This window comes from Coregonus clupeaformis, chromosome 23, assembly GCF_020615455.1.
Source record: "Coregonus clupeaformis isolate EN_2021a chromosome 23, ASM2061545v1, whole genome shotgun sequence".
NCBI classification, from domain to species: Eukaryota; Metazoa; Chordata; class Actinopteri; order Salmoniformes; family Salmonidae; genus Coregonus; species Coregonus clupeaformis.
Window position 1 is genome coordinate 53021388 of NC_059214.1, and position 23184 is coordinate 53044571.

General features: G+C 51.9%; 1 protein-coding gene across 1 annotated transcript in view; it reads right to left on the bottom strand.

The window, feature by feature from the left end:
• LOC121556643 (unconventional myosin-X-like) overlaps positions 1 to 23184 on the bottom strand; it is a 294837-nt gene that overhangs the window by 50383 nt on the left and 221270 nt on the right. Inside the window, exons 21-24 of the mRNA XM_045206479.1 lie at positions 10327 to 10433; positions 3840 to 4271; positions 2357 to 3445; positions 1466 to 2168 (exon numbers count right to left, since the gene is read on the bottom strand). Of these exons, the coding sequence (XP_045062414.1) occupies positions 1466 to 2168; positions 2357 to 3445; positions 3840 to 4271; positions 10327 to 10433 (2331 nt within the window). The remainder of the gene's footprint in view (positions 1 to 1465; positions 2169 to 2356; positions 3446 to 3839; positions 4272 to 10326; positions 10434 to 23184) is intronic.

The following is a 23184-nucleotide window of genomic DNA, read 5'->3' on the forward strand; positions in this document are numbered from 1 at the left end:
TTATGAAAATATAAATTCCCTATTACTAGGCTATTCAAAATCAAATACAAATTCACTATAATTGTAGGCTAACTGTAAGCCGGCCTGCACAATCAACGAACCAACAGCATCGTCTGCGTACCCACATCCACACCATCTTGCGAGCAAAACATTTTAGCGGCCCCCCTCGTGACATGGAAGAGAAACATTTTCAGTTTTAAAGTTAATTTCCTGCAATTCTACACATTTTGCCATAGGGTGGAGGCAAATGTTTGCAGTTTTTAATATGATAACTGATGATCAATGGGCCCCACCCCGGTCGGTAATTCGACCATGCTTACTACAAGTTTACATAGCTGGCCGCTAGACTAACTTACCAATCAAAAAAAAAAAAAGGGCTAATTGAGTGACTGCTGATGCAACCACATTTAGAAATTGCACCTGTTGTATTATTCTATTATCCTGACTGGGGGGGGGAGCCAGTTCCCTATGCTACACTATATGTACCAAAGACATCTTAAATCAGTTTTGTTTTATGTTTTTCGTGTAATATGCAGTAGGCTATGTTTTGTATAACAGCACAATCATAATTTTAATTCAGTTTTTTTGGGCTTGGGCTCATATACAGGCCCTTGCTTATGCTGTAATATCCATAAGGGTGTTTTGAATGAATCATCACCTTAGAAAGCGCTGTCCATTTCATTGTTAGGCTTTGAAACAACATCCACAACAACCATGTTTTACACTGTTTCAACCTGCTGTTGAACTTCTTTCTTCAAATTGATCATCACAGTGAGGTGAGCTTTAAAAGTATGATAGGCCTACTGTTTTGATAAGCATTTGAAGTGATTTTCGATTGTATTTGCATTGCAGTCAGAGGTAGAGGGTCAATAGAGCTCTGAGTACCAGGCCTTTAGGATCGGATGGTAGTTAGCAAGTTAGGTACTGCCAAAGCATGTCTAGAGTGCAGAAAAGGAGATTACTGTGACTGAAGGTCACGTGGAATTTGACTGCTGCCATGACTCATGACTGTGGCGGTAATACGGTCACCACAACAGCTCTAGCTGTAGCACGTCAAGCCAGAACAATATGACTGGGAGCGATGTGATCTGTGAAACACATGCTGTAGAAGGAGGTACTTATGTCCAACGTATCTATGTGCTGTAGATAGACAGGAGTACTGGGGCCAATCCGTTGTCTTATAACACCCCATCAGAGTGGGCTAGAAAAGCTAAAGGAAAACGCTCTCCTAACTCTTTCAGTTTGTAGAACTGTTTCAGCATATCAATCTCGAAAAGAGCGTCTGCTAAATGACTAAAATATAAATGTAGTACGGCTGCCTCTGAAGGAGTCCAGGCTGCAGTATGTAGTATCTAGTGTGTAGTATGTAAACACGCTAGTACTCACAGTCTGAGCTGCCTCTGAAGGAGTCCAGGCTGTTATGAGTACAGGATGATTTCCTGTATGTAAACACGCTAGTACTCACAGAGTCTGAGCTGCCTCTGAAGGAGTCCAGGCTGTTCTGAGTACAGGATGATTTCCTGTATGTAAACACGCTAGTACTCACAGAGTCTGAGCTGCCTCTGAAGGAGTCCAGGCTGTTCTGAGTACAGGATGATTTCCTGTATGTAAACACGCTAGTACTCACAGAGTCTGAGCTGCCTCTGAAGGAGTCCAGGCTGTTATGAGTACAGGATGATTTCCTGTATGTAAACACGCTAGTACTCACAGAGTCTGAGCTGCCTCTGAAGGAGTCCAGGCTGTTCTGAGTACAGGATGATTTCCTGTATGTAAACACGCTAGTACTCACAGAGTCTGAGCTGCCTCTGAAGGAGTCCAGGCTGTTCTGAGTACAGGATGATTTCCTGTATGTAAACACGCTAGTACTCACAGAGTCTGAGCTGCCTCTGAAGGAGTCCAGGCTGTTCTGAGTACAGGATGATTTCCTGTATGTAAACACGCTGGTACTCACAGAGTCTGAGCTGCCTCTGAAGGAGTCCAGGCTGTTCTGAGTACAGGATGATTTCCTGTATGTAAACACGCTAGTACTCACAGAGTCTGAGCTGCCTCTGAAGGAGTCCAGGCTGCAGTATGTAGTATCTAGTGTGTAGTATGTAAACACGCTAGTACTCACAGAGTCTGAGCTGCCTCTGAAGGAGTCCAGGCTGTTCTGAGTACAGGATGATTTCCTGTATGTAAACACACTAGTACTCACAGAGTCTGAGCTGCCTCTGAAGGAGTCCAGGCTGCAGTATGTAGTATCTAGTGTGTAGTATGTAAACACGCTAGTACTCACAGAGTCTGAGCTGCCTCTGAAGGAGTCCAGGCTGTTCTGAGTACAGGATGATTTCCTGTATGTAAACACGCTAGTACTCACAGAGTCTGAGCTGCCTCTGAAGGAGTCCAGGCTGTTCTGAGTACAGGATGATTTCCTAGCACCTCCTCATCAGTAGCATGTCCGTCCGTGATACTGGCTGCGTCTCCCGAGCCAGTACTCCCCTGCACCTCCTCAAACTCCTCCTGGTCATAGTCTGACTCTGTGTCTGGTAGGATGCTGAAGGAGATCTCCTCCCTGGCCTCCCTGGCCTCCCTGGCCTCCCCGGCCTCCCCGGCCTCCCTGGCCCCCACTCTAGAGGGCACTATGCCTGCTCTTCTCACTGGCACAGCCTCAGGTACTGTGGCGGGAGTAACGTCTACCCCGGTGGGCATAACATCGACCCTGGCGCAGGGTCTGTTGGGTATAACCTCTCCTCTCCTGGGTCCTCTGTTGGTGTCTGGAGCCACCTCTGTTCTCCTGGTGGGTTGGTGGCACAAAGCTTTACCTCCTCCGGTGGTGAGGGCAGGGAGAGGAGGTGGATGAGCAGGGTGGTGTGTAGGGGCACTAGACCCATAGGAGGTGAGAGGGGAGTAAACAGGGGGGCAACATGGGGTCTGGGAGAGGGCCAGGGCCTTTGCTACCAGACCCTCAGCGAAGGCCGGAGGAGGAGGAGGGAGGGAGGAGAACAGCTCCTGGTCCAGAGGGACCTCCGCAGGGAGAGGGAAGTCAGGGAGGGGGATACCACTACTGGGACACTCCTCCACCTCCTCGGCCCGGGCCAGGGGAGTGGTGCTCTCTGAGGGGTCGTGGAGGTTCTCCTCGCTGGACAGACACTGTTCCAGACCCCCAAAGTCCAGGAGCTCCAGGAACTCTGTGGCCACGCGAGACGCCTCCTTCTCCAGCCTGTAGATCTCTGCGTCCCTCCTCTGCCGGAGCTCCTCCCTGCTCCCTTCCAGGCCGTCCCCTAACATGGACACCCCGTCCTCCCTCTGGCGCTGCAGCCTCTCGATCTCCTTCTCCAGCCGGAGGATCTCCTCCATCTGACGGGACTCCTCCTCTGAGGTGTGGGGGTGCAGGGAGTGGGACAGGGACACCTCCTTATGGTACACCTCCTTATGGGGAGCAAGATAATCCATCCCCAGGGAGTTCCTAAATGGAGAGAAGAAGAGAAAGAACATGATTAGACGGGGTGATTCAAGAGTATTGCAGACAAAGCAATGTGTGATTGGACGAGGAGATTCAAGAGAGTATTGTAAACAAAGCAATGTGTGATTAGACGGGGAGATTCAAGAGTATTGCAGACAAATCAATGTGTGATTAGACGGGGAGATTCAAGAGAGTATTGAAGACAAAGCAATGTGTGATTAGACGGGGTGATTCAAGACAGTATTGCAGACAAAGCCATGTGTGATTAGACGGGGAGATTCAAGAGAGTATTGCAGACAAAGCAATGTGTTGTTGGCTGACAGGGGGAGATTGTCATTGGCTGACAGGGGGAGATTGTGATTGGCTGACAGTACAGTACCAGTGTTGGTTGGTGTACCTGTTGTTAGCTGTAGTGTTCTTCTTCTCTTCCTGTCTGTTGCTAAGCTCCTCCTCTTTTCTCCTCAGTGCTTCCTGCTCCTGTTGTAGTCTCAGTCTTTCCTCCTCCTTCCTCCTCAACTCCTCCAGGTCTAACACCCTCCGTTTCTCTTCCTCCTCCTCTTCCTCTCTCCTCCTCCGCTCCTCCTCCTCTCGTCTCATCTCCTCTTCCAGCCTCCTCTTCTCCTCCTCCCTCTGTCTTCTCTCCTCCTCCTCTCTCCTCCTCTTCTCCTCAGAGAGCTGGCGGTAGAGGCCTCGGGCCAGCCGACCACGTTGGTGTTTCTGGAGAACGACAGCTGCAGTGCGGAGCCGCAGGAACACGCGTCTCCAGAAGTGAGCCCTGTAGTTCTTCTGGATGGTGACGGTGCTGGCCAGGACCCTCTTATAGTGCTTCCTATGGGGACACATAGTCAGTCACTACCTTTATAGTGTTTCCTATGGGGACACATAGTCAGTCACTACCTCTTATAGTGTTTCCTATGGGGACACATAGTCAGTCACTACCTCTTATAGTGTTTCCTATGGGGACACATAGTCAGTCACTACCTCTTATAGTGTTTCCTATGGGGACACATAGTCAGTCACTACCTCTTATAGTGTTTCCTATGGGGACACATAGTCAGTCACTACCTCTTATAGTGTTTCCTATGGGGAGGGGACAACAAAAGACACAAGTAACTGTATGGCTGTCTACTCATTGTTCAAACAACATCTCACCTACTCTGTCTGGAGCTCTACTCTACTCTACTCTACTCTACTCTAGTCTGTCTGGAGCTCTACTCTACTCTACTCTACTCTACTCTAGTCTGTCTGGAGCTCTACTCTACTCTACTCTACTCTACTCTGTCTGGAGCTCTACTCTACTCTAGTCTACTCTGTCTGGAGCTCTACTCTACTCTACTCTACTACTCTACTCTGTCTGGAGCTCTACTCTAGTCTACTCTGTCTGGAGCTCTACTCTACTCTACTCTACTCTACTCTGTCTGGAGCTCTTACTCTACTCTACTCTGTCTGAGCTCTACACTCTACTCTACTCTACTCTGTCTGGAGCTCTACTCTACTCTACTCTGTCTGGAGCTCTACTCTACTCTACTCTACTCTACTCTAGTCTGTCTGGAGCTCTACTCTACTCTACTCTACTCTACTCTGTCTGGAGCTCTACTCTACTCTAGTCTACTCTGTCTGGAGCTCTACTCTACTCTACTCTACTCTACTCTGTCTGGAGCTCTACTCTACTCTAGTCTGTCTGGAGCTCTACTCTACTCTACTCTACTCTACTCTGTCTGGAGCTCTACTCTACTCTACTCTACTCTGTCTGGAGCTCTACTCTACTCTACTCTACTCTGTCTGGAGCTCTACTCTACTCTACTCTACTCTACTCTAGTCTAGTCTGTCTGGAGCTCTACTCTACTCTACTCTACTCTACTCTGTCTGGAGCTCTACTCTACTCTAGTCTACTCTGTCTGGAGCTCTACTCTACTCTACTCTACTCTACTCTGTCTGGAGCTCTACTCTACTCTAGTCTGTCTGGAGCTCTACTCTACTCTACTCTACTCTACTCTGTCTGGAGCTCTACTCTACTCTACTCTACTCTGTCTGGAGCTCTACTCTACTCTACTCTACTCTGTCTGGAGCTCTACTCTACTCTACTCTACTCTAGTCTGTCTGGAGCTCTACTCTACTCTACTCTACTCTAGTCTGTCTGGAGCTCTACTCTACTCTACTCTAGTCTGTCTGGAGCTCTACTCTCCTCTACTCTGTCTGGAGCTCTACTCTACTCTACTCTAGTCTGTCTGGAGCTCTACTCTACTCTACTCTACTCTAGTCTGTCTGGAGCTCTACTCTACTCTACTCTACTCTAGTCTGTCTGGAGCTCTACTCTACTCTACTCTAGTCTGTCTGGAGCTCTACTCTACTCTACTCTAGTCTGTCTGGAGCTCTACTCTACTCTACTCTACTCTACTCTGTCTGGAGCTCTACTCTACTCTACTCTACTCTGTCTGGAGCTCTACTCTACTCTAGTCTGTCTGGAGCTCTACTCTACTCTACTCTACTCTACTCTACTCTAGTCTGTCTGGAGCTCTACTCTACTCTGTCTGGAGCTCTACTCTACTCTACTCTAGTCTGTCTGGAGCTCTACTCTACTCTACTCTGTCTGGAGCTCTACTCTACTCTACTCTGTCTGGAGCTCTACTCTACTCTAGTCTGTCTGGAGCTCTACTCTACTCTAGTCTGTCTGGAGCTCTACTCTACTATACTCTGTCTGGAGCTCTACTCTACTCTACTCTGTCTGGAGCTCTACTCTACTCTACTCTACTCTGTCTGGAGCTCTACTCTACTCTACTCTGTCTGGAGCTCTACTCTACTCTACTCTAGTCTGTCTGGAGCTCTAATCTACTCTAGTCTGTCTGGAGCTCTAATCTATTCTACTCTACTCTACTCTGTCTGGAGCTCTACTCTACTCTACTCTAGTCTGTCTGGAGCTCTACTCTACTCTACTCTAGTCTGTCTGGAGCTCTACTCTACTCTACTCTGTCTGGAGCTCTACTCTACTCTACTCTAGTCTGTCTGGAGCTCTACTCTACTCTACTCTAGCTGGAGCTCTACTCTACTCTACTCTACTCTACTCTAGTCTGTCTGGAGCTCTACTCTACTCTACTCTAGTCTGTCTGGAGCTCTACTCTACTCTTGTCTGTCTGGAGCTCTACTCTACTCTACTCTAGTCTGTCTGGAGCTCTACTCTACTCTACTCTGTCTGGAGCTCTACTCTACTCTACTCTGTCTGGAGCTCTACTCTACTCTACTCTACTCTAGTCTGTCTGGAGCTCTACTCTACTCTGTCTGGAGCTCTACTCTACTCTACTCTACTCTACTCTACTCTGTCTGGAGCTCTACTCTACTCTACTCTACTCTAGTCTGTCTGGAGCTCTACTCTACTCTACTCTGTCTGGAGCTCTACTCTACTCTACTCTACTCTACTCTGTCTGGAGCTCTACTCTACTCTACTCTACTCTACTCTGTCTGGAGCTCTACTCTACTCTAGTCTGTCTGGAGCTCTACTCTACTCTACTCTACTCTGTCTGGAGCTCTACTCTACTCTACTCTGTCTGGAGCTCTACTCTACTCTAGTCTGTCTGGAGCTCTACTCTACTCTAGTCTGTCTGGAGCTCTACTCTACTCTACTCTGTCTGGAGCTCTACTCTACTCTACTCTACTCTACTCTACTCTACTCTGTCTGGAGCTCTACTCTACTCTACTCTACTCTAGTCTGTCTGGAGCTCTACTCTACTCTAGTCTGTCTGGAGCTCTACTCTACTCTACTCTGTCTGGAGCTCTACTCTACTCTACTCTGTCTGGAGCTCTACTCTACTCTAGTATGTCTGGAGCTCTACTCTACTCTACTCTAATCTGTCTGGAGCCTCTACTCTACTCTACTCTGTCTGGAGCTCTACTCTACTCTACTCTGTCTGGAGCTCTACTCTACTCTACTCTGTCTGGAGCTCTACTCTACTCTACTCTAGTCTGTCTGGAGCTCTACTCTACTCTAGTCTGTCTGGAGCTCTACTCTACTCTACTCTGTCTGGAGCTCTACTCTACTCTACTCTACTCTACTCTGTCTGGAGCTCTACTCTACTCTAGTCTGTCTGGAGCTCTACTCTACTCTACTCTGTCTGGAGCTCTACTCTACTCTACTCTACTCTGTCTGGAGCTCTACTCTACTCTACTCTACTCTGTCTGGAGCTCTACTCTACTCTACTCTGTCTGGAGCTCTACTCTACTCTACTCTGTCTGGAGCTCTACTCTACTCTACTCTACTCTACTCTGTCTGGAGCTCTACTCTACTCTACTCTAGTCTGTCTGGAGCTCTACTCTACTCTACTCTGTCTGGAGCTCTACTCTACTCTACTCTGTCTGGAGCTCTACTCTACTCTACTCTACTCTACTCTGTCTGGAGCTCTACTCTACTCTACTCTAGTCTGACTGGAGCTCTACTCTACTCTACTCTGTCTGGAGCTCTACTCTACTCTACTATACTCTACTCTACTCTGTCTGGAGCTCTACTCTACTCTAGTATGTCTGGAGCTCTACTCTACTCTACTGTACTCTGTCTGGAGCTCTACTCTACTCTAGTATGTCTGGAGCTCTACTCTACTCTACTCTAATCTGTCTGGAGCTCTACTCTACTCTACTCTGTCTGGAGCTCTACTCTCTACTCTATTTTTTCTGGAGCTCTACTCTCTACTCTACTCTAATCTGTCTGGAGCTCTACTCTACTCTACTCTGTCTGGAGCTCTACTCTCTACTCTATTCTTTCTGGAGCTCTACTCTACTCTAATCTGTCTGGAGCTCTACTCTACTCTACTCTACTCTCTACTCTACTCTAATCTGTCTGGAGCTCTACTCTACTCTACTCTGTCTGGAGCTCTACTCTACTCTACTCTGTCTGGAGCTCTACTCTACTCTAATCTGTCTGGAGCTCTACTCTACTCTACTCTACTCTGTCTGGAGCTCTACTCTCTACTCTATTTTTTCTGGAGCTCTACTCTACTCTACTCTACTGCTCTACTCTACTCTACTCTGTCTGGAGCTCTACTCTACTCTAATCTGTCTGGAGCTCTACTCTACTCTACTCTGTCTGGAGCTCTACTCTACTCTAATCTGTCTGGAGCTCTACTCTACTCTACTCTGTCTGGAGCTCTACTCTACTCTAATCTGTCTGGAGCTCTACTCTACTCTAATCTGTCTGGAGCTCTACTCTACTCTACTCTACTCTCTACTCTAATCTGTCTGGAGCTCTACTCTACTCTAATCTGTCTGGAGCTCTACTCACAATACTGTGCAGTCATCTCATCATGTATTGAATCAGGTTTGGAACTATGCCAATATGTTCAAACAACAACTAGATCAACTGTATTCTATAAAATAATATGTTAGATCACCAAAGATCAAGACATTGAAACTGTTGGACTGTCTAATCTTTCTCTAAATGGTAGCAGCAGCTAGATGTTAATCAAGGTTAGTAATATCCACAACACTGACAGACTGTTGAGAATATAATGTTGCTCTTCAAATGTAACTGCTATATTTATCAGCCTGGTCTCAGAGAAAAACGTATTATATTTTACTAAAATCTATTCCACTCCATGTAGTTTCTTTACGTTAGGTTACATTACATTTACTAGATGTAACATAGTAGATGTAAATCGGGACACTCAAATTAGTATGGTATGTTACGTTTGGTATGGAGAGTAGGTTAACCGTAGCATATCATACTAAAGCAGTCGAAAGTAGCATATCGTACTAAACCGGTCAGATGCGATTAAGACGTAGTATACTATACGTCCTACAACTCGTATTATATTGTACGACCGCTATTACATTGGTTAGCCAATGTAATGTAATCTAACGTAAAGTAATTTATATTAACTGGAGTGGCTCAGATTTTAGTAAAATATAATATGTTTTGCTCTGAGACCAGGTTCATAATCCAGATATGACTGGTTCTACATATCATCTAGTATCTAGACACTGGTACTGATCTTCCTCCACTTTGTCTGGGACACAGTCCAAACCCATTCCAAATAGTCCCACTTGTAAGAAACACCCAGGCTTCTATTTTGGGTTGATTATTAAAAATGTTAAATTAAAGATATCTTTCAAACATACTGATACAGTATATTACACTAGTATAAGTAGACTCCCTACTAAACGACAAAGACACTGTCATAACACTGCCACTCCCCTCACAGAATCATCTGTATAAACAAAAACATTCACACATGCATACTCAAATACATACAGTGCACACAAATCCTGGCGAACATGAACTAACAACACCCCCAGACATATCCCCAGCCCCACCCCCAGCCACATAACCCACCCCCAGTCTCTTCCCCAGGCCCGGCTCCAGTACCCACCCCCAGCCCTCTTCCCCAGGCCCGGCTCCAGTACCCACCCCCAGCCCTCTTCCCCAGGCCCGGCTCCAGTACCCACCCCCAGCCCTCTTCCCCAGGCCCGGCTCCAGTACCCACCCCCAGTCTCTTTCCCAGGCCCGGCTCCAGTACCCACCCCCAGCCCTCTTCCCCAGGCCCGGCTCCAGTACCCACCCCCAGCCCTCTTCCCCAGGCCCCGGCTCCAGTACCCACCCCCCCAGCCCTCTTCCCCAGGCCCGGCCCAGTACCCACCCCAGCCCTCTTCCCCAGGCCCGGCTCCAGTACCCACCCCCAGACCTCTTCCCCAGGCCCGGCTCCAGTACCCACCCCCAGTCTCTTCCCCAGGCCCGGCTCCAGTACCCACCCCCCAGTCTCTTCCCCAGGCCCGGCTCCAGTACCCACCCCAGCCCTCTTCCCCCAGGCCCGGCTCCAGTACCCACCCCCAGCCCTCTTCCCCAGGCCCGGCTCCAGTACCCACCCCCAGCCCTCTTCCCCAGGCCCGGCTCCAGTACCCACCTTGCCATATAGCTGAGTATGTGTGCCCGGATCACCATGCCCGCCTGTCTCCGTACCTCTTCCCTCTCCTTCTCCAGCCTGTGTTCCAGCTCTTCCTTCAGGAACACCTGCAGGACAGTACACATGCCACGCCACGGTCCAGGAGGGCAGAGTGGGGGGGATGGAGGTTAGTTCCTGTTGATAAGGTCCAAGGTCGGTTGTCTCAGAGCAGAGCTATAGCTAGTTACTATTGTCCCTGACTGTCACTGCAGAGAGCCCAGCTGTAGACTGCTACGGTGCTGCTACTGCTGCAGAGAGTCATAGTGTTGTGTTGTTAGTCCTACTGCTGCAGAGAGTCATAGTGTTGTGTTGTTAGTCCTACTGCTGCAGAGAGTCATAGTGTTGTGTTGTTAGTCCTACTGCTGCAGAGAGTCATAGTGTTGTGTTGTTAGTCCTACTGCTGCAGAGAGTCATAGTGTTGTGTTGTTAGTCCCACAGCGAGCGTCCATTCTGTCTATGTGTTGTTTCCCTTCTGCTGCTGCTCTGTCTATCTGGCTGCTACTGAAGTGACCAGGGAGAGAGAGAGAGAGACTTAAAGGGAGGAGAGCCAGAGAAAGGCAGGGAGGGGAGGGAACTGAGGGGCAGGGAGAGGAGGGGAGGGGAGAGAGAGAGCGAGAGAGAGAGAGACTTAAAGGGAGGAGAGCCAGAGAAAGGCTGGGAGGGGAGGGAACTGAGGGGCAGGGAGAGGAGGGGAGGGGAGAGAGAGAGCGAGAGAGAGAGAGACTTAAAGGGAGGAGAGCCAGAGAAAGGCAGGGAGGGGAGGGAACTGAGGGGCAGGGAGAGGAGGGGAGGGGAGAGAGCGAGAGAGAGAGACACATAGAGGCGAGGGCACTGCTAGGCAGAGAGGAGCAGGGAGACTGTAGGGGAGGGGAGAGGAGGGAGACTGTAGGGGAGGGGAGAGGAGGGGAGGGAAGAGGAGGAGAGGGGAGAGGAGGGAGACTGTAGGGGAGGATGGCCTTGCTCTCATTAAGGAAGGAAGCTAAGAGAATTCTACTGGGAATAGTTAACCCTTCCATACCTTTCTTTTATACTCCAACACAATCAAATTGGAAGAATTTAGGACACTTTAAAGCTCCTCAGGTGCCTATAAATACATTTAGTATAAAGAGACAGTGTGTATGTCAAGGTATCCTGGGCTGGGTAACAGTGTGTATGTCAAGGTATCCTAGGGCTGGGTAATATGGACAAAATAGAATTGTTCTAATTTTTTACAGTATTTTATGTTTTTGAATAATAAAAGTTCTAAATGTGCTTTATGAGTAGTGTGTGATACTTCATGTAGCCAACATATTCATGCTTCACCTATTCCGCTCTGATTTAGAAGATACTGTGCTGATCTAGGCCGACACCATCACTGGTACCAGGCTGGATTAACTAGCTACGTTTGCCTCAGTACATTTATTAGCTTGCTAGCTAGCCAGCTAACTAGCAATTAGCATTAGCGGCTAATACGACTTAGCCACAACTTGCTAAGAAAAGAGAAACTAGCTGTTTTCAGATGTAAGAAACACAAACTAATAGTGTAATTATAGAACGCTTGTGGATTTATATTAAGAAGCAAAGTGGAAACAGCATCAACATTGTTGCATGTGCTGCATTGACCATGCAGACTGAACACAAGTGGCCTGTGGTCGAGCAACAGCAAATGGGCTCCTTGAGTGACAGGGGGCAGGGCTAGTTCTATGTGGAACGCATGGAGAGAGAGAGAGCGGAGAGAGAGCGGAGAGAGAGCAGAGAGACAGCAGAGAGAGAGCGAGAGCGGAGAGAGAGAGAGAGAGAGAGAGAGAGAGCAGAGAGAGAGAGAGAGAGAGAGAGAGAGAGAGAGAGAGAGAGAGAGAGAGAGAGACAGAGAGAGAGAGGCAGAGAGACAGAGAGACAGAGAGAGAGCGAGAGAGAGAGAGGCAGAGAGACAGCAGAGAGAGAGCGGAGGAGAGAGAGAGGGGGAGAGAGGAGAGAGGAGAGAGAGGAGAGAGAGAGAGGAGAGGAGAGAGAGAGAGAGAGAGAGAGAGAGCAGAGAGAGACAGAGAGCAGAGAGAGAGAGAGAGAGAGAGAGAGCAGAGAGAGCAGAGAGCAGAGAGAGAGAGAGAGAGAGAGAGACAGAGACAGAGAGACAGAGACAGAGACAGAGACAGAGACAGAGACAGAGAGAGAGAGAGAGAGAGAGAGAGAGAGAGCAGAGAGAGAGAGAGAGAGAGAGAGAGAGAGAGAGAGAGAGAGAGAGAGAGAGAGAGAGAGAGAGAGAGAGAGAGAGAGAGAGAGAGAGAGAGAGAGAGAGAGAGAGAGAGAGAGAGAGAGAGAGAGAGAGAGAGAGCAGAGAGAGAGAGAGAGAGAGAGAGAGAGAGATGACTCAAGTAGCAAAGTAAACTATATAAATGGACGTTACAGGGTATCCCATTTAACAAACCAAACATTCAAATACCGTTATAGATAGTAAAGTAAAAACCCAAACTGGTCCGTGCATCAATACTGGTATATAGTAAAATACGGTATATCGCCCAGCCCTAAGGTATATCGCCCAGCCCTAAGGTATATCGCCCAGCCCTAAGGTATATCGCCCAGCCCTAAGGTATATCGCCCAGCCCTAAGGTATATCGCCCAGCCCTAAGGTATATCGCCCAGCCCTAAGGGATATCGCCCAGCCCTAAGGTATATCGCCCAGCCCTAAGGTATATCGCCCAGCCCTAAGGTATATCGCCCAGCCCTAAGGTATATCGCCCAGCCCTAAGGTATATCGCCCAGCCCTAAGGTATATCGCCCAGCCCTAAGGGATATCGCCCAGCCCTAAGGTATATCGCCCAGCCCTAAGGTATATCGCCCAGCCCTAAGGTATATCGCCCAGCCCTAAGGTATATCGCCCAGCCCTAAGGTATATCGCCCAGCCCTAAGGGATATCGCCCAGCCCTAAGGTATATCGCCCAGCCCTAAGGTATATCGCCCAGCCCTAAGGTATATCGCGCAGCCTAAGGTATATCGCCCAGCCCTAAGGTATATCGCCCAGCCCTAAGGTATATCGCCAGCCCTAGGGTATCCCGCAGCCTAAGGTATATCGCCCAGCCCTAAGGTATATCGCCCAGCCCTAAGGTATATCGCCCAGCCCTAAGGTATATCGCCCAGCCCTAAGGTATATCGCCCAGCCCTAAGGTATATGGCCAGCCCTAAGGTATATCGCCCAGCCTAGGGTATATCGCCCAGCCCTAAGGTATATCGCCCAGCCTAAGGTATATCGCCCAGCCCTAAGGTATATCGCCCAGCCCTAAGGTATACGCCCAGCCCTAAGGTATATCGCCCAGCCCTAGGTATATCGCCCAGCCCTAAGGGTATATCGCCCAGCCCTAAGGTATATCGCCCAGCCCTAAGGTATATCGCCCAGCCCTAAGGTATATCGCCCAGCCCTAAGGTATATCGCCCAGCCCTAAGGTATATCGCCCAGCCCTAAGGTATATCGCCCAGCCCTAAGGTATATCGCCCAGCCCTAAGGGATATCGCCCAGCCCTAAGGTATATCGCCCAGCCCTAAGGTATATCGCCCAGCCCTAAGGTATATCGCCCAGCCCTAAGGTACCCCACCTTTTAAAAGAGGATTGATTTCATTATATACTCAGGTCCTTATGACAATACCCTCTTGGGGACATAGGGGCACAGACCTGTTCTAACCCTGACCCCTAACCCCTGACCTATACATACTGGAGAACGGAGCCGTCCAGCCCTGTTCTAAACCTGACCCCTGACCCCTGACCTATACATACTGGAGAACGGAGCCGTCCAGCCCTGTTCTAACCCTGACCCCTAACCCCTGACCTATACATACTGGAGAACGGAGCCGTCCAGCCCTGTTCTAACCCTGACCCCTAACCCCTGACCTATACATACTGGAGAACGGAGCCGTCCAGCCCTGTTCTAACCCTGACTGACCCCTGACCTATACATACTGGAGAACGGAGCCGTCCAGCCCTGTTCTAACCCTGACCCCTAACCCCTGACCTATACATACTGGAGAACGGAGCCGTCCAGCCCCTGTTCTAACCCTGACCCCTGACCTATACATACTGGAGAACGGAGCCGTCCAGCCCTGTTCTAACCCTGACCCCTAACCCCTGACCTATACATACTGGAGAACGGAGCCGTCCAGCCCTGTTCTAACCCCTGACCCCCTAACCCCTGACCTATACATACTGGAGAACGGAGCCGTCCAGCCCTGTTCTAACCCTGACCCCTGACCCCTGACCTATACATACTGGAGAACGGAGCCGTCCAGCCCTGTTCTAACCCTGACCCCCTAACCCCTGACCTATACATACTGGAGAACGGAGCCGTCCAGCCCTGTTCTAACCCCTGACCCCCTAACCCCTGACCTATACATACTGGAGAACGGAGCCGTCCAGCCCTGTTCTAACCCTGACCCCTAACCCCTGACCTATACATACTGGAGAACGGAGCCGTCCAGCCCTGTTCTAACCCTGACCCCTAACCCCTGACCTATACATACTGGAGAACGGAGCCGTCCAGCCCTGTTCTAACCCTGACCCCCTAACCCCTGACCTATACATACTGGAGAACGGAGCCGTCCAGCCCTGTTCTAACCCTGACCCCTAACCCCTGACCTATACATACTGGAGAACGGAGCCGTCCAGCCCTGTTCTAACCTGAAACCCCTGACCTATACATACTGGAGAACGGAGCCGTCCAGCCCTGTTCTAACCCTGACCCCTAACCCCTGACCTATACATACTGGAGAACGGAGCCGTCCAGCCCTGTTCTAACCCTGATAACCCCTGACCTATACATACTGGAGAACGGAGCCGTCCCAGCCCTGTTCTAACCCTGACCCCTAACCCCTGACCTATACATACTGGAGAACGGAGCCGTCCAGCCCTGTTCTAACCCTGACCCCCTAACCCCTGACCTATACATACTGGAGAACGGAGCCGTCCAGCCCTGTTCTAACCCTGACCCCAACCCTGACCTATACATACTGGAGAACGGAGCCGTCCAGCCCTGTTCTAACCCTGACCCCCTAACCCCTGACCTATACATACTGGAGAACGGAGCCGTCCAGCCCTGTTCTAACCCTGACCCCTAACCCCTGACCTATACATACTGGAGAACGGAGCCGTCCCAGCCCTGTTCTAACCCTGACCCCCTAACCCCTGACCTATACATACTGGAGAACGGAGCCGTCCAGCCCTGTTCTAACCCTGACCCCTAACCCCTGACCTATACATACTGGAGAACGGAGCCGTCCAGCCCTGTTCTAACCCTGACCCCCTAACCCCTGACCTATACATACTGGAGAACGGAGCCGTCCAGCCCTGTTCTAACCCTGACCCCAACCCCTGACCTATACATACTGGAGAACGGAGCCGTCCAGCCCTGTTCTAACCCTGACCCTGACCTATACATACTGGAGAACGGAGCCGTCCAGCCCTGTTCTAACCCTGACCCCTAACCCCTGACCTATACATACTGGAGAACGGAGCCGTCCAGCCCTGTTCTAACCCTGACCCCTAACCCCTGACCTATACATACTGGAGAACGGAGCCGTCAGCCCTGTTCTAACCCTGACCCCTAACCCCTGACCTATACATACTGGAGAACGGAGCCGTCCAGCCCTGTTCTAACCCTGACCCCTAACCCCTGACCTATACATACTGGAGAACGGAGCCGTCCAGCCCTGTTCTAACCCTGACCCCTGACCTATACATACTGGAGAACGGAGCCGTCCAGCCCTGTTCTAACCCCTGACCCCTAACCCCTGACCTATACATACTGGAGAACGGAGCCGTCCAGCCCTGTTCTAACCCTGACCCCAACCCCTGACCTATACATACTGGAGAACGGAGCCGTCCAGCCCTGTTCTAACCCTGACCACCCCTGACCTATACATACTGGAGAACCGGAGCCGTCCAGCCCTGTTCTAACCCTGACCCCAACCCTGACCTATACATACTGGAGAACGGAGCCGTCCAGCCCTGTTCTAACCCTGACCCAACCCCTGACCTATACATACTGGAGAACGGAGCCGTCCAGCCCTGTTCTAACCCTGAGCCCTGAACCCCTGACCTATACATACTGGAGAACGGAGCCGTCCAGCCCTGTTCTAACCCTGACCCCTAACCCCTGACCTATACATACTGGAGAACGGAGCCGTCCAGACCTGTTCTAACCCTGACCCCTGACCTATACATACTGGAGAACGGAGCCGTCCAGCCCTGTTCTAACCCTGACCCCTGACCTATACATACTGGAGAACGGAGCCGTCCAGCCCTGTTCTAACCCTGACCCCTAACCCTGACCTATACATACTGGAGAACGGAGCCGTCCAGCCCTGTTCTAACCCCTGACCCCTAACCCCTGACCTATACATACTGGAGAACGGAGCCGTCCAGCCCTGTTCTAACCCTGACCCCTAACCCTGACCTATACATACTGGAGAACGGAGCCGTCCAGCCCCTGTTCTAACCCTGACCCCTAACCCCTGACCTATACATACTGGAGAACGGAGCCGTCCAGCCCTGTTCTAACCCTGACCCTGACCCCTGACCTATACATACTGGAGAACGGAGCCGTCCAGCCCTGTTCTAACCCTGACCCCTAACCCCTGACCTATACATACTGGAGAACGGAGCCGTCCAGCCCTGTTCTAACCCTGACCCCTAACCCCTGACCTATACATACTGGAGAACGGAGCCGTCCAGCCCTGTTCTAACCCTGACCCCTAACCCTGACCTATACATACTGGAGAACGGAGCCGTCCAGCCCTGTTCTAACCCTGACCCCTAACCCCTGACCTATACATACTGGAGAACGGAGCCGTCCCAGCCCTGTTCTAACCCTGAAACCCCTGACCTATACATACTGGAGAACGGAGCCGTCCAGCCCTGTTCTAACCCTGACCCCAACCCCTGACCTATACATACTGGAGAACGGAGCCGTCCAGCCCTGTTCTAACCCTGACCCCAACCCCTGACCTATACATACTGGAGAACGGAGCCGTCCAGCCCTGTTCTAACCCTGAACCCTGACCTATACATACTGGAGAACGGAGCCGTCCAGCCCTGTTCTAACCCTGACCCCAACCCTGACCTATACATACTGGAGAACGGAGCCGTCCAGCCCTGTTCCTAACCCTGACCCCTAACCCTGACCTATACATACTGGAGAACGGAGCCGTCCAGCCCTGTTCTAACCCTGACCCCTAACCCCTGACCTATACATACTGGAGAACGGAGCCGTCCAGCCCTGTTCTAACCCTGACCCCTAACCCCTGACCTATACATACTGGAGAACGGAGCCGTCCAGCCCTGTTCTAACCCTGACCCCTAACCCCGACCTATACATACTGGAGAACGGAGCCGTCCAGCCCTGTTCTAACCCTGACCCCTAACCCCTGACCTATACATACTGGAGAACGGAGCCGTCCAGCCCTGTTCTAACCCTGACCCCTAACCCCTGACCTATACATACTGGAGAACGGAGCCGTCCAGCCCTGTTCTAACCCTGACCCCTAACCCCTGACCTATACATACTGGAGAACGGAGCCGTCCAGCCCTGTTCTAACCCTGACCCCCTAACCCCTGACCTATACATACTGGAGAACGGAGCCGTCCAGCCCTGTTCTAACCCTGACCCCCAACCCCTGACCTATACATACTGGAGAACGGAGCCGTCCAGCCCTGTTCTAACCCTGACCCCCTAACCCCTGACCTATACATACTGGAGAACGGAGCCGTCCAGCCCTGTTCTAACCCCTGACCCCTAACCCCTGACCTATACATACTGGAGAACGGAGCCGTCCAGCCCTGTTCTAACCCTGACCCCTAACCCCTGACCTATACATACTGGAGAACGGAGCCGTCCAGCCCTGTTCTAACCCTGACCCCAACCCCTGACCTATACATACTGGAGAACGGAGCCGTCCAGCCCTGTTCTAACCCTGACCCCTAACCCCTGACCTATACATACTGGAGAACGGAGCCGTCCAGCCCTGTTCTAACCCTGACCCCCTAACCCCTGACCTATACATACTGGAGAACGGAGCCGTCCAGCCCTGTTCTAACCCTGACCCCTAACCCCTGACCTATACATACTGGAGAACGGAGCCGTCCAGCCCTGTTCTAACCCTGACCCCTAACCCCTGACCTATACATACTGGAGAACGGAGCCGTCCAGCCCTGTTCTAACCCTGACCCCTAACCCCTGACCTATACATACTGGAGAACGGAGCCGTCCAGCCCCTGTTCTAACCCCTGACCCCAACCCCTGACCTATACATACTGGAGAACGGAGCCGTCCAGCCCTGTTCTAACCCTGACCCCTAACCCCTGACCTATACATACTGGAGAACGGAGCCGTCCAGCCCTGTTCTAACCCTGACCCCTAACCCCTGACCTATACATACTGGAGAACGGAGCCGTCCAGCCCTGTTCTAACCCTGACCCCTAACCCCTGACCTATACATACTGGAGAACGGAGCCGTCCAGCCCTGTTCTAACCCTGACCCCCTAACCCCTGACCTATACATACTGGAGAACGGAGCCGTCCAGCCCTGTTCTAACCCTGACCCCTAACCCCTGACCTATACATACTGGAGAACGGAGCCGTCCAGCCCTGTTCTAACCCTGACCCCTAACCCCTGACCTATACATACTGGAGAACGGAGCCGTCCAGCCCTGTTCTAACCCTGACCCCAACCCCTGACCTATACATACTGGAGAACGGAGCCGTCCAGCCCTGTTCTAACCCTGACCCCTAACCCCTGACCTATACATACTGGAGAACGGAGCCGTCCAGCCCTGTTCTAACCCTGACCCCCTAACCCCTGACCTATACATACTGGAGAACGGAGCCGTCCAGCCCTGTTCTAACCCTGACCCCTAACCCCTGACCTATACATACTGGAGAACGGAGCCGTCCAGCCCTGTTCTAACCCTGACCCCTAACCCCTGACCTATACATACTGGAGAACGGAGCCGTCCAGCCCTGTTCTAACCCTGACCCCTAACCCCTGACCTATACATACTGGAGAACGGAGCCGTCCAGCCCTGTTCTAACCCTGACCCCCTAACCCCTGACCTATACATACTGGAGAACGGAGCCGTCCAGCCCTGTTCTAACCCCTGACCCTAACCCTGACCTATACATACTGGAGAACGGAGCCGTCCAGCCCTGTTCTAACCCTGACCCCCTAACCCCTGACCTATACATACTGGAGAACGGAGCCGTCCAGCCCTGTTCTAACCCTGACCCCTAACCCCTGACCTATACATACTGGAGAACGGAGCCGTCCAGCCCTGTTCTAACCCTGACCCCTAACCCTGACCTATACATACTGGAGAACGGAGCCGTCCAGCCCTGTTCTAACCCTGACCTAACCCTGACCTATACATACTGGAGAACGGAGCCGTCCAGCCCTGTTCTAACCCTGACCCCTAACCCTGACCTATACATACTGGAGAACGGAGCCGTCCCAGCCCTGTTCTAACCCTGACCCCTAACCCCTGACCTATACATACTGGAGAACGGAGCCGTCCAGCCCTGTTCTAACCCTGACCCCTAACCCCTGACCTATACATACTGGAGAACGGAGCCGTCCAGCCCTGTTCTAACCCTGACCCCTAACCCCTGACCTATACATACTGGAGAACGGAGCCGTCCAGCCCTGTTCTAACCCTGACCCCTAACCCCTGACCTATACATACTGGAGAACGGAGCCGTCCAGCCCTGTTCTAACCCTGACCCCTAACCCCTGACCTATACATACTGGAGAACGGAGCCGTCCAGCCCTGTTCTAACCCTGACCCCCTAACCCCTGACCTATACATACTGGAGAACGGAGCCGTCCAGCCCTGTTCTAACCCTGACCCCCTAACCCTGACCTATACATACTGGAGAACGGAGCCGTCCAGCCCTGTTCTAACCCTGACCCCCTAACCCTGACCTATACATACTGGAGAACGGAGCCGTCCAGCCCTGTTCTAACCCTGACCCCTAACCCTGACCTATACATACTGGAGAACGGAGCCGTCCAGCCCTGTTCTAACCCTGACCCCTAACCCCTGACCTATACATACTGGAGAACGGAGCCGTCCAGCCCTGTTCTAACCCTGACCCCTAACCCCTGACCTATACATACTGGAGAACGGAGCCGTCCAGCCCTGTTCTAACCCTGACCCCTAACCCCTGACCTATACATACTGGAGAACGGAGCCGTCCAGCCCTGTTCTAACCCTGACCCCCTAACCCCTGACCTATACATACTGGAGAACGGAGCCGTCCAGCCCTGTTCTAACCCTGACCCCCTAACCCCTGACCTATACATACTGGAGAACGGAGCCGTCCAGCCCTGTTCTAACCCTGACCCCTAACCCCTGACCTATACATACTGGAGAACGGAGCCGTCCAGCCCTGTTCTAACCCTGACCCCTAACCCCTGACCTATACATACTGGAGAACGGAGCCGTCCAGCCCTGTTCTAACCCTGACCCCTAACCCCTGACCTATACATACTGGAGAACGGAGCCGTCCAGCCCTGTTCTAACCCTGACCCCTAACCCTGACCTATACATACTGGAGAACGGAGCCGTCCAGCCCTGTTCTAACCCTGACCCCCTAACCCCTGACCTATACATACTGGAGAACGGAGCCGTCCAGCCCTGTTCTAACCCTGACCCCAACCCCTGACCTATACATACTGGAGAACGGAGCCGTCCAGCCCTGTTCTAACCCTGACCCCTAACCCCTGACCTATACATACTGGAGAACGGAGCCGTCCAGCCCTGTTCTAACCCTGACCCAACCCCTGACCTATACATACTGGAGAACGGAGCCGTCCAGCCCTGTTCTAACCCCTGACCCCTAACCCCTGACCTATACATACTGGAGAACGGAGCCGTCCAGCCCTGTTCTAACCCTGACCCCCAACCCCTGACCTATACATACTGGAGAACGGAGCCGTCCAGCCCTGTTCTAACCCTGACCCCTAACCCCTGACCTATACATACTGGAGAACGGAGCCGTCCAGCCCTGTTCTAACCCCTGACCCCTAACCCCTGACCTATACATACTGGAGAACGGAGCCGTCCAGCCCTGTTCTAACCCTGACCCCTAACCCTGACCTATACATACTGGAGAACGGAGCCGCCCAGCCCTGTTCTAACCCCTGACCCCAACCCCTGACCTATACATACTGGAGAACGGAGCCGTCCAGCCCTGTTCTAACCCTGACCCCCTAACCCCTGACCTATACATACTGGAGAACGGAGCCGTCCAGCCCTGTTCTAACCCTGACCCCTAACCCCTGACCTATACATACTGGAGAACGGAGCCGTCCAGCCCTGTTCTAACCCTGACCCCTAACCCCTGACCTATACATACTGGAGAACGGAGCCGTCCAGCCCTGTTCTAACCCTGACCCCTAACCCCTGACCTATACATACTGGAGAACGGAGCCGTCCAGCCCTGTTCTAACCCTGACCCCTAACCCCTGACCTATACATACTGGAGAACGGAGCCGTCCAGCCCTGTTCTAACCCTGACCCCTAACCCCTGACCTATACATACTGGAGAACGGAGCCGTCCAGCCCTGTTCTAACCCTGACCCCTAACCCCTGACCTATACATACTGGAGAACGGAGCCGTCCAGCCCTGTTCTAACCCTGACCCCTAACCCCTGACCTATACATACTGGAGAACGGAGCCGTCCAGCCCTGTTCTAACCCCTGACCCCTAACCCCTGACCTATACATACTGGAGAACGGAGCCGTCCAGCCCTGTTCTAACCCTGACCCCTAACCCCTGACCTATACATACTGGAGAACGGAGCCGTCCAGCCCTGTTCTAACCCTGACCCCTGACCTATACATACTGGAGAACGGAGCCGTCCAGCCCTGTTCTAACCCTGACCCCCTAACCCCTGACCTATACATACTGGAGAACGGAGCCGTCCAGCCCTGTTCTAACCCTGAAACCCCTGACCTATACATACTGGAGAACGGAGCCGTCCAGCCCTGTTCTAACCCCTGACCCCTAACCCCTGACCTATACATACTGGAGAACGGAGCCGTCCAGCCCTGTTCTAACCCTGACCCAACCCCTGACCTATACATACTGGAGAACGGAGCCGTCCAGCCCTGTTCTAACCCTGACCCCCTAACCCCTGACCTATACATACTGGAGAACGGAGCCGTCCAGCCCTGTTCTAACCCTGACCCTAACCCCTGACCTATACATACTGGAGAACGGAGCCGTCCAGCCCTGTTCTAACCCTGACCCCCTAACCCCTGACCTATACATACTGGAGAACGGAGCCGTCCAGCCCTGTTCTAACCCTGACCCCTAACCCCTGACCTATACATACTGGAGAACGGAGCCGTCCAGCCCTGTTCTAACCCCTGACCCCCAACCCCTGACCTATACATACTGGAGAACGGAGCCGTCCAGCCCTGTTCTAACCCTGACCCCTGACCCCTGACCTATACATACTGGAGAACGGAGCCGTCCAGCCCTGTTCTAACCCTGACCCCTAACCCCTGACCTATACATACTGGAGAACGGAGCCGTCCAGCCCTGTTCTAACCCTGACCCCTAACCCCTGACCTATACATACTGGAGAACGGAGCCGTCCAGCCCTGTTCTAACCCTGACCCCTAACCCCTGACCTATACATACTGGAGAACGGAGCCGTCCAGCCCTGTTCTAACCCTGACCCCCTAACCCCTGACCTATACATACTGGAGAACGGAGCCGTCCAGCCCTGTTCTAACTCCTGACCCCTAACCCCTGACCTATACATACTGGAGAACGGAGCCGTCCAGCCCTGTTC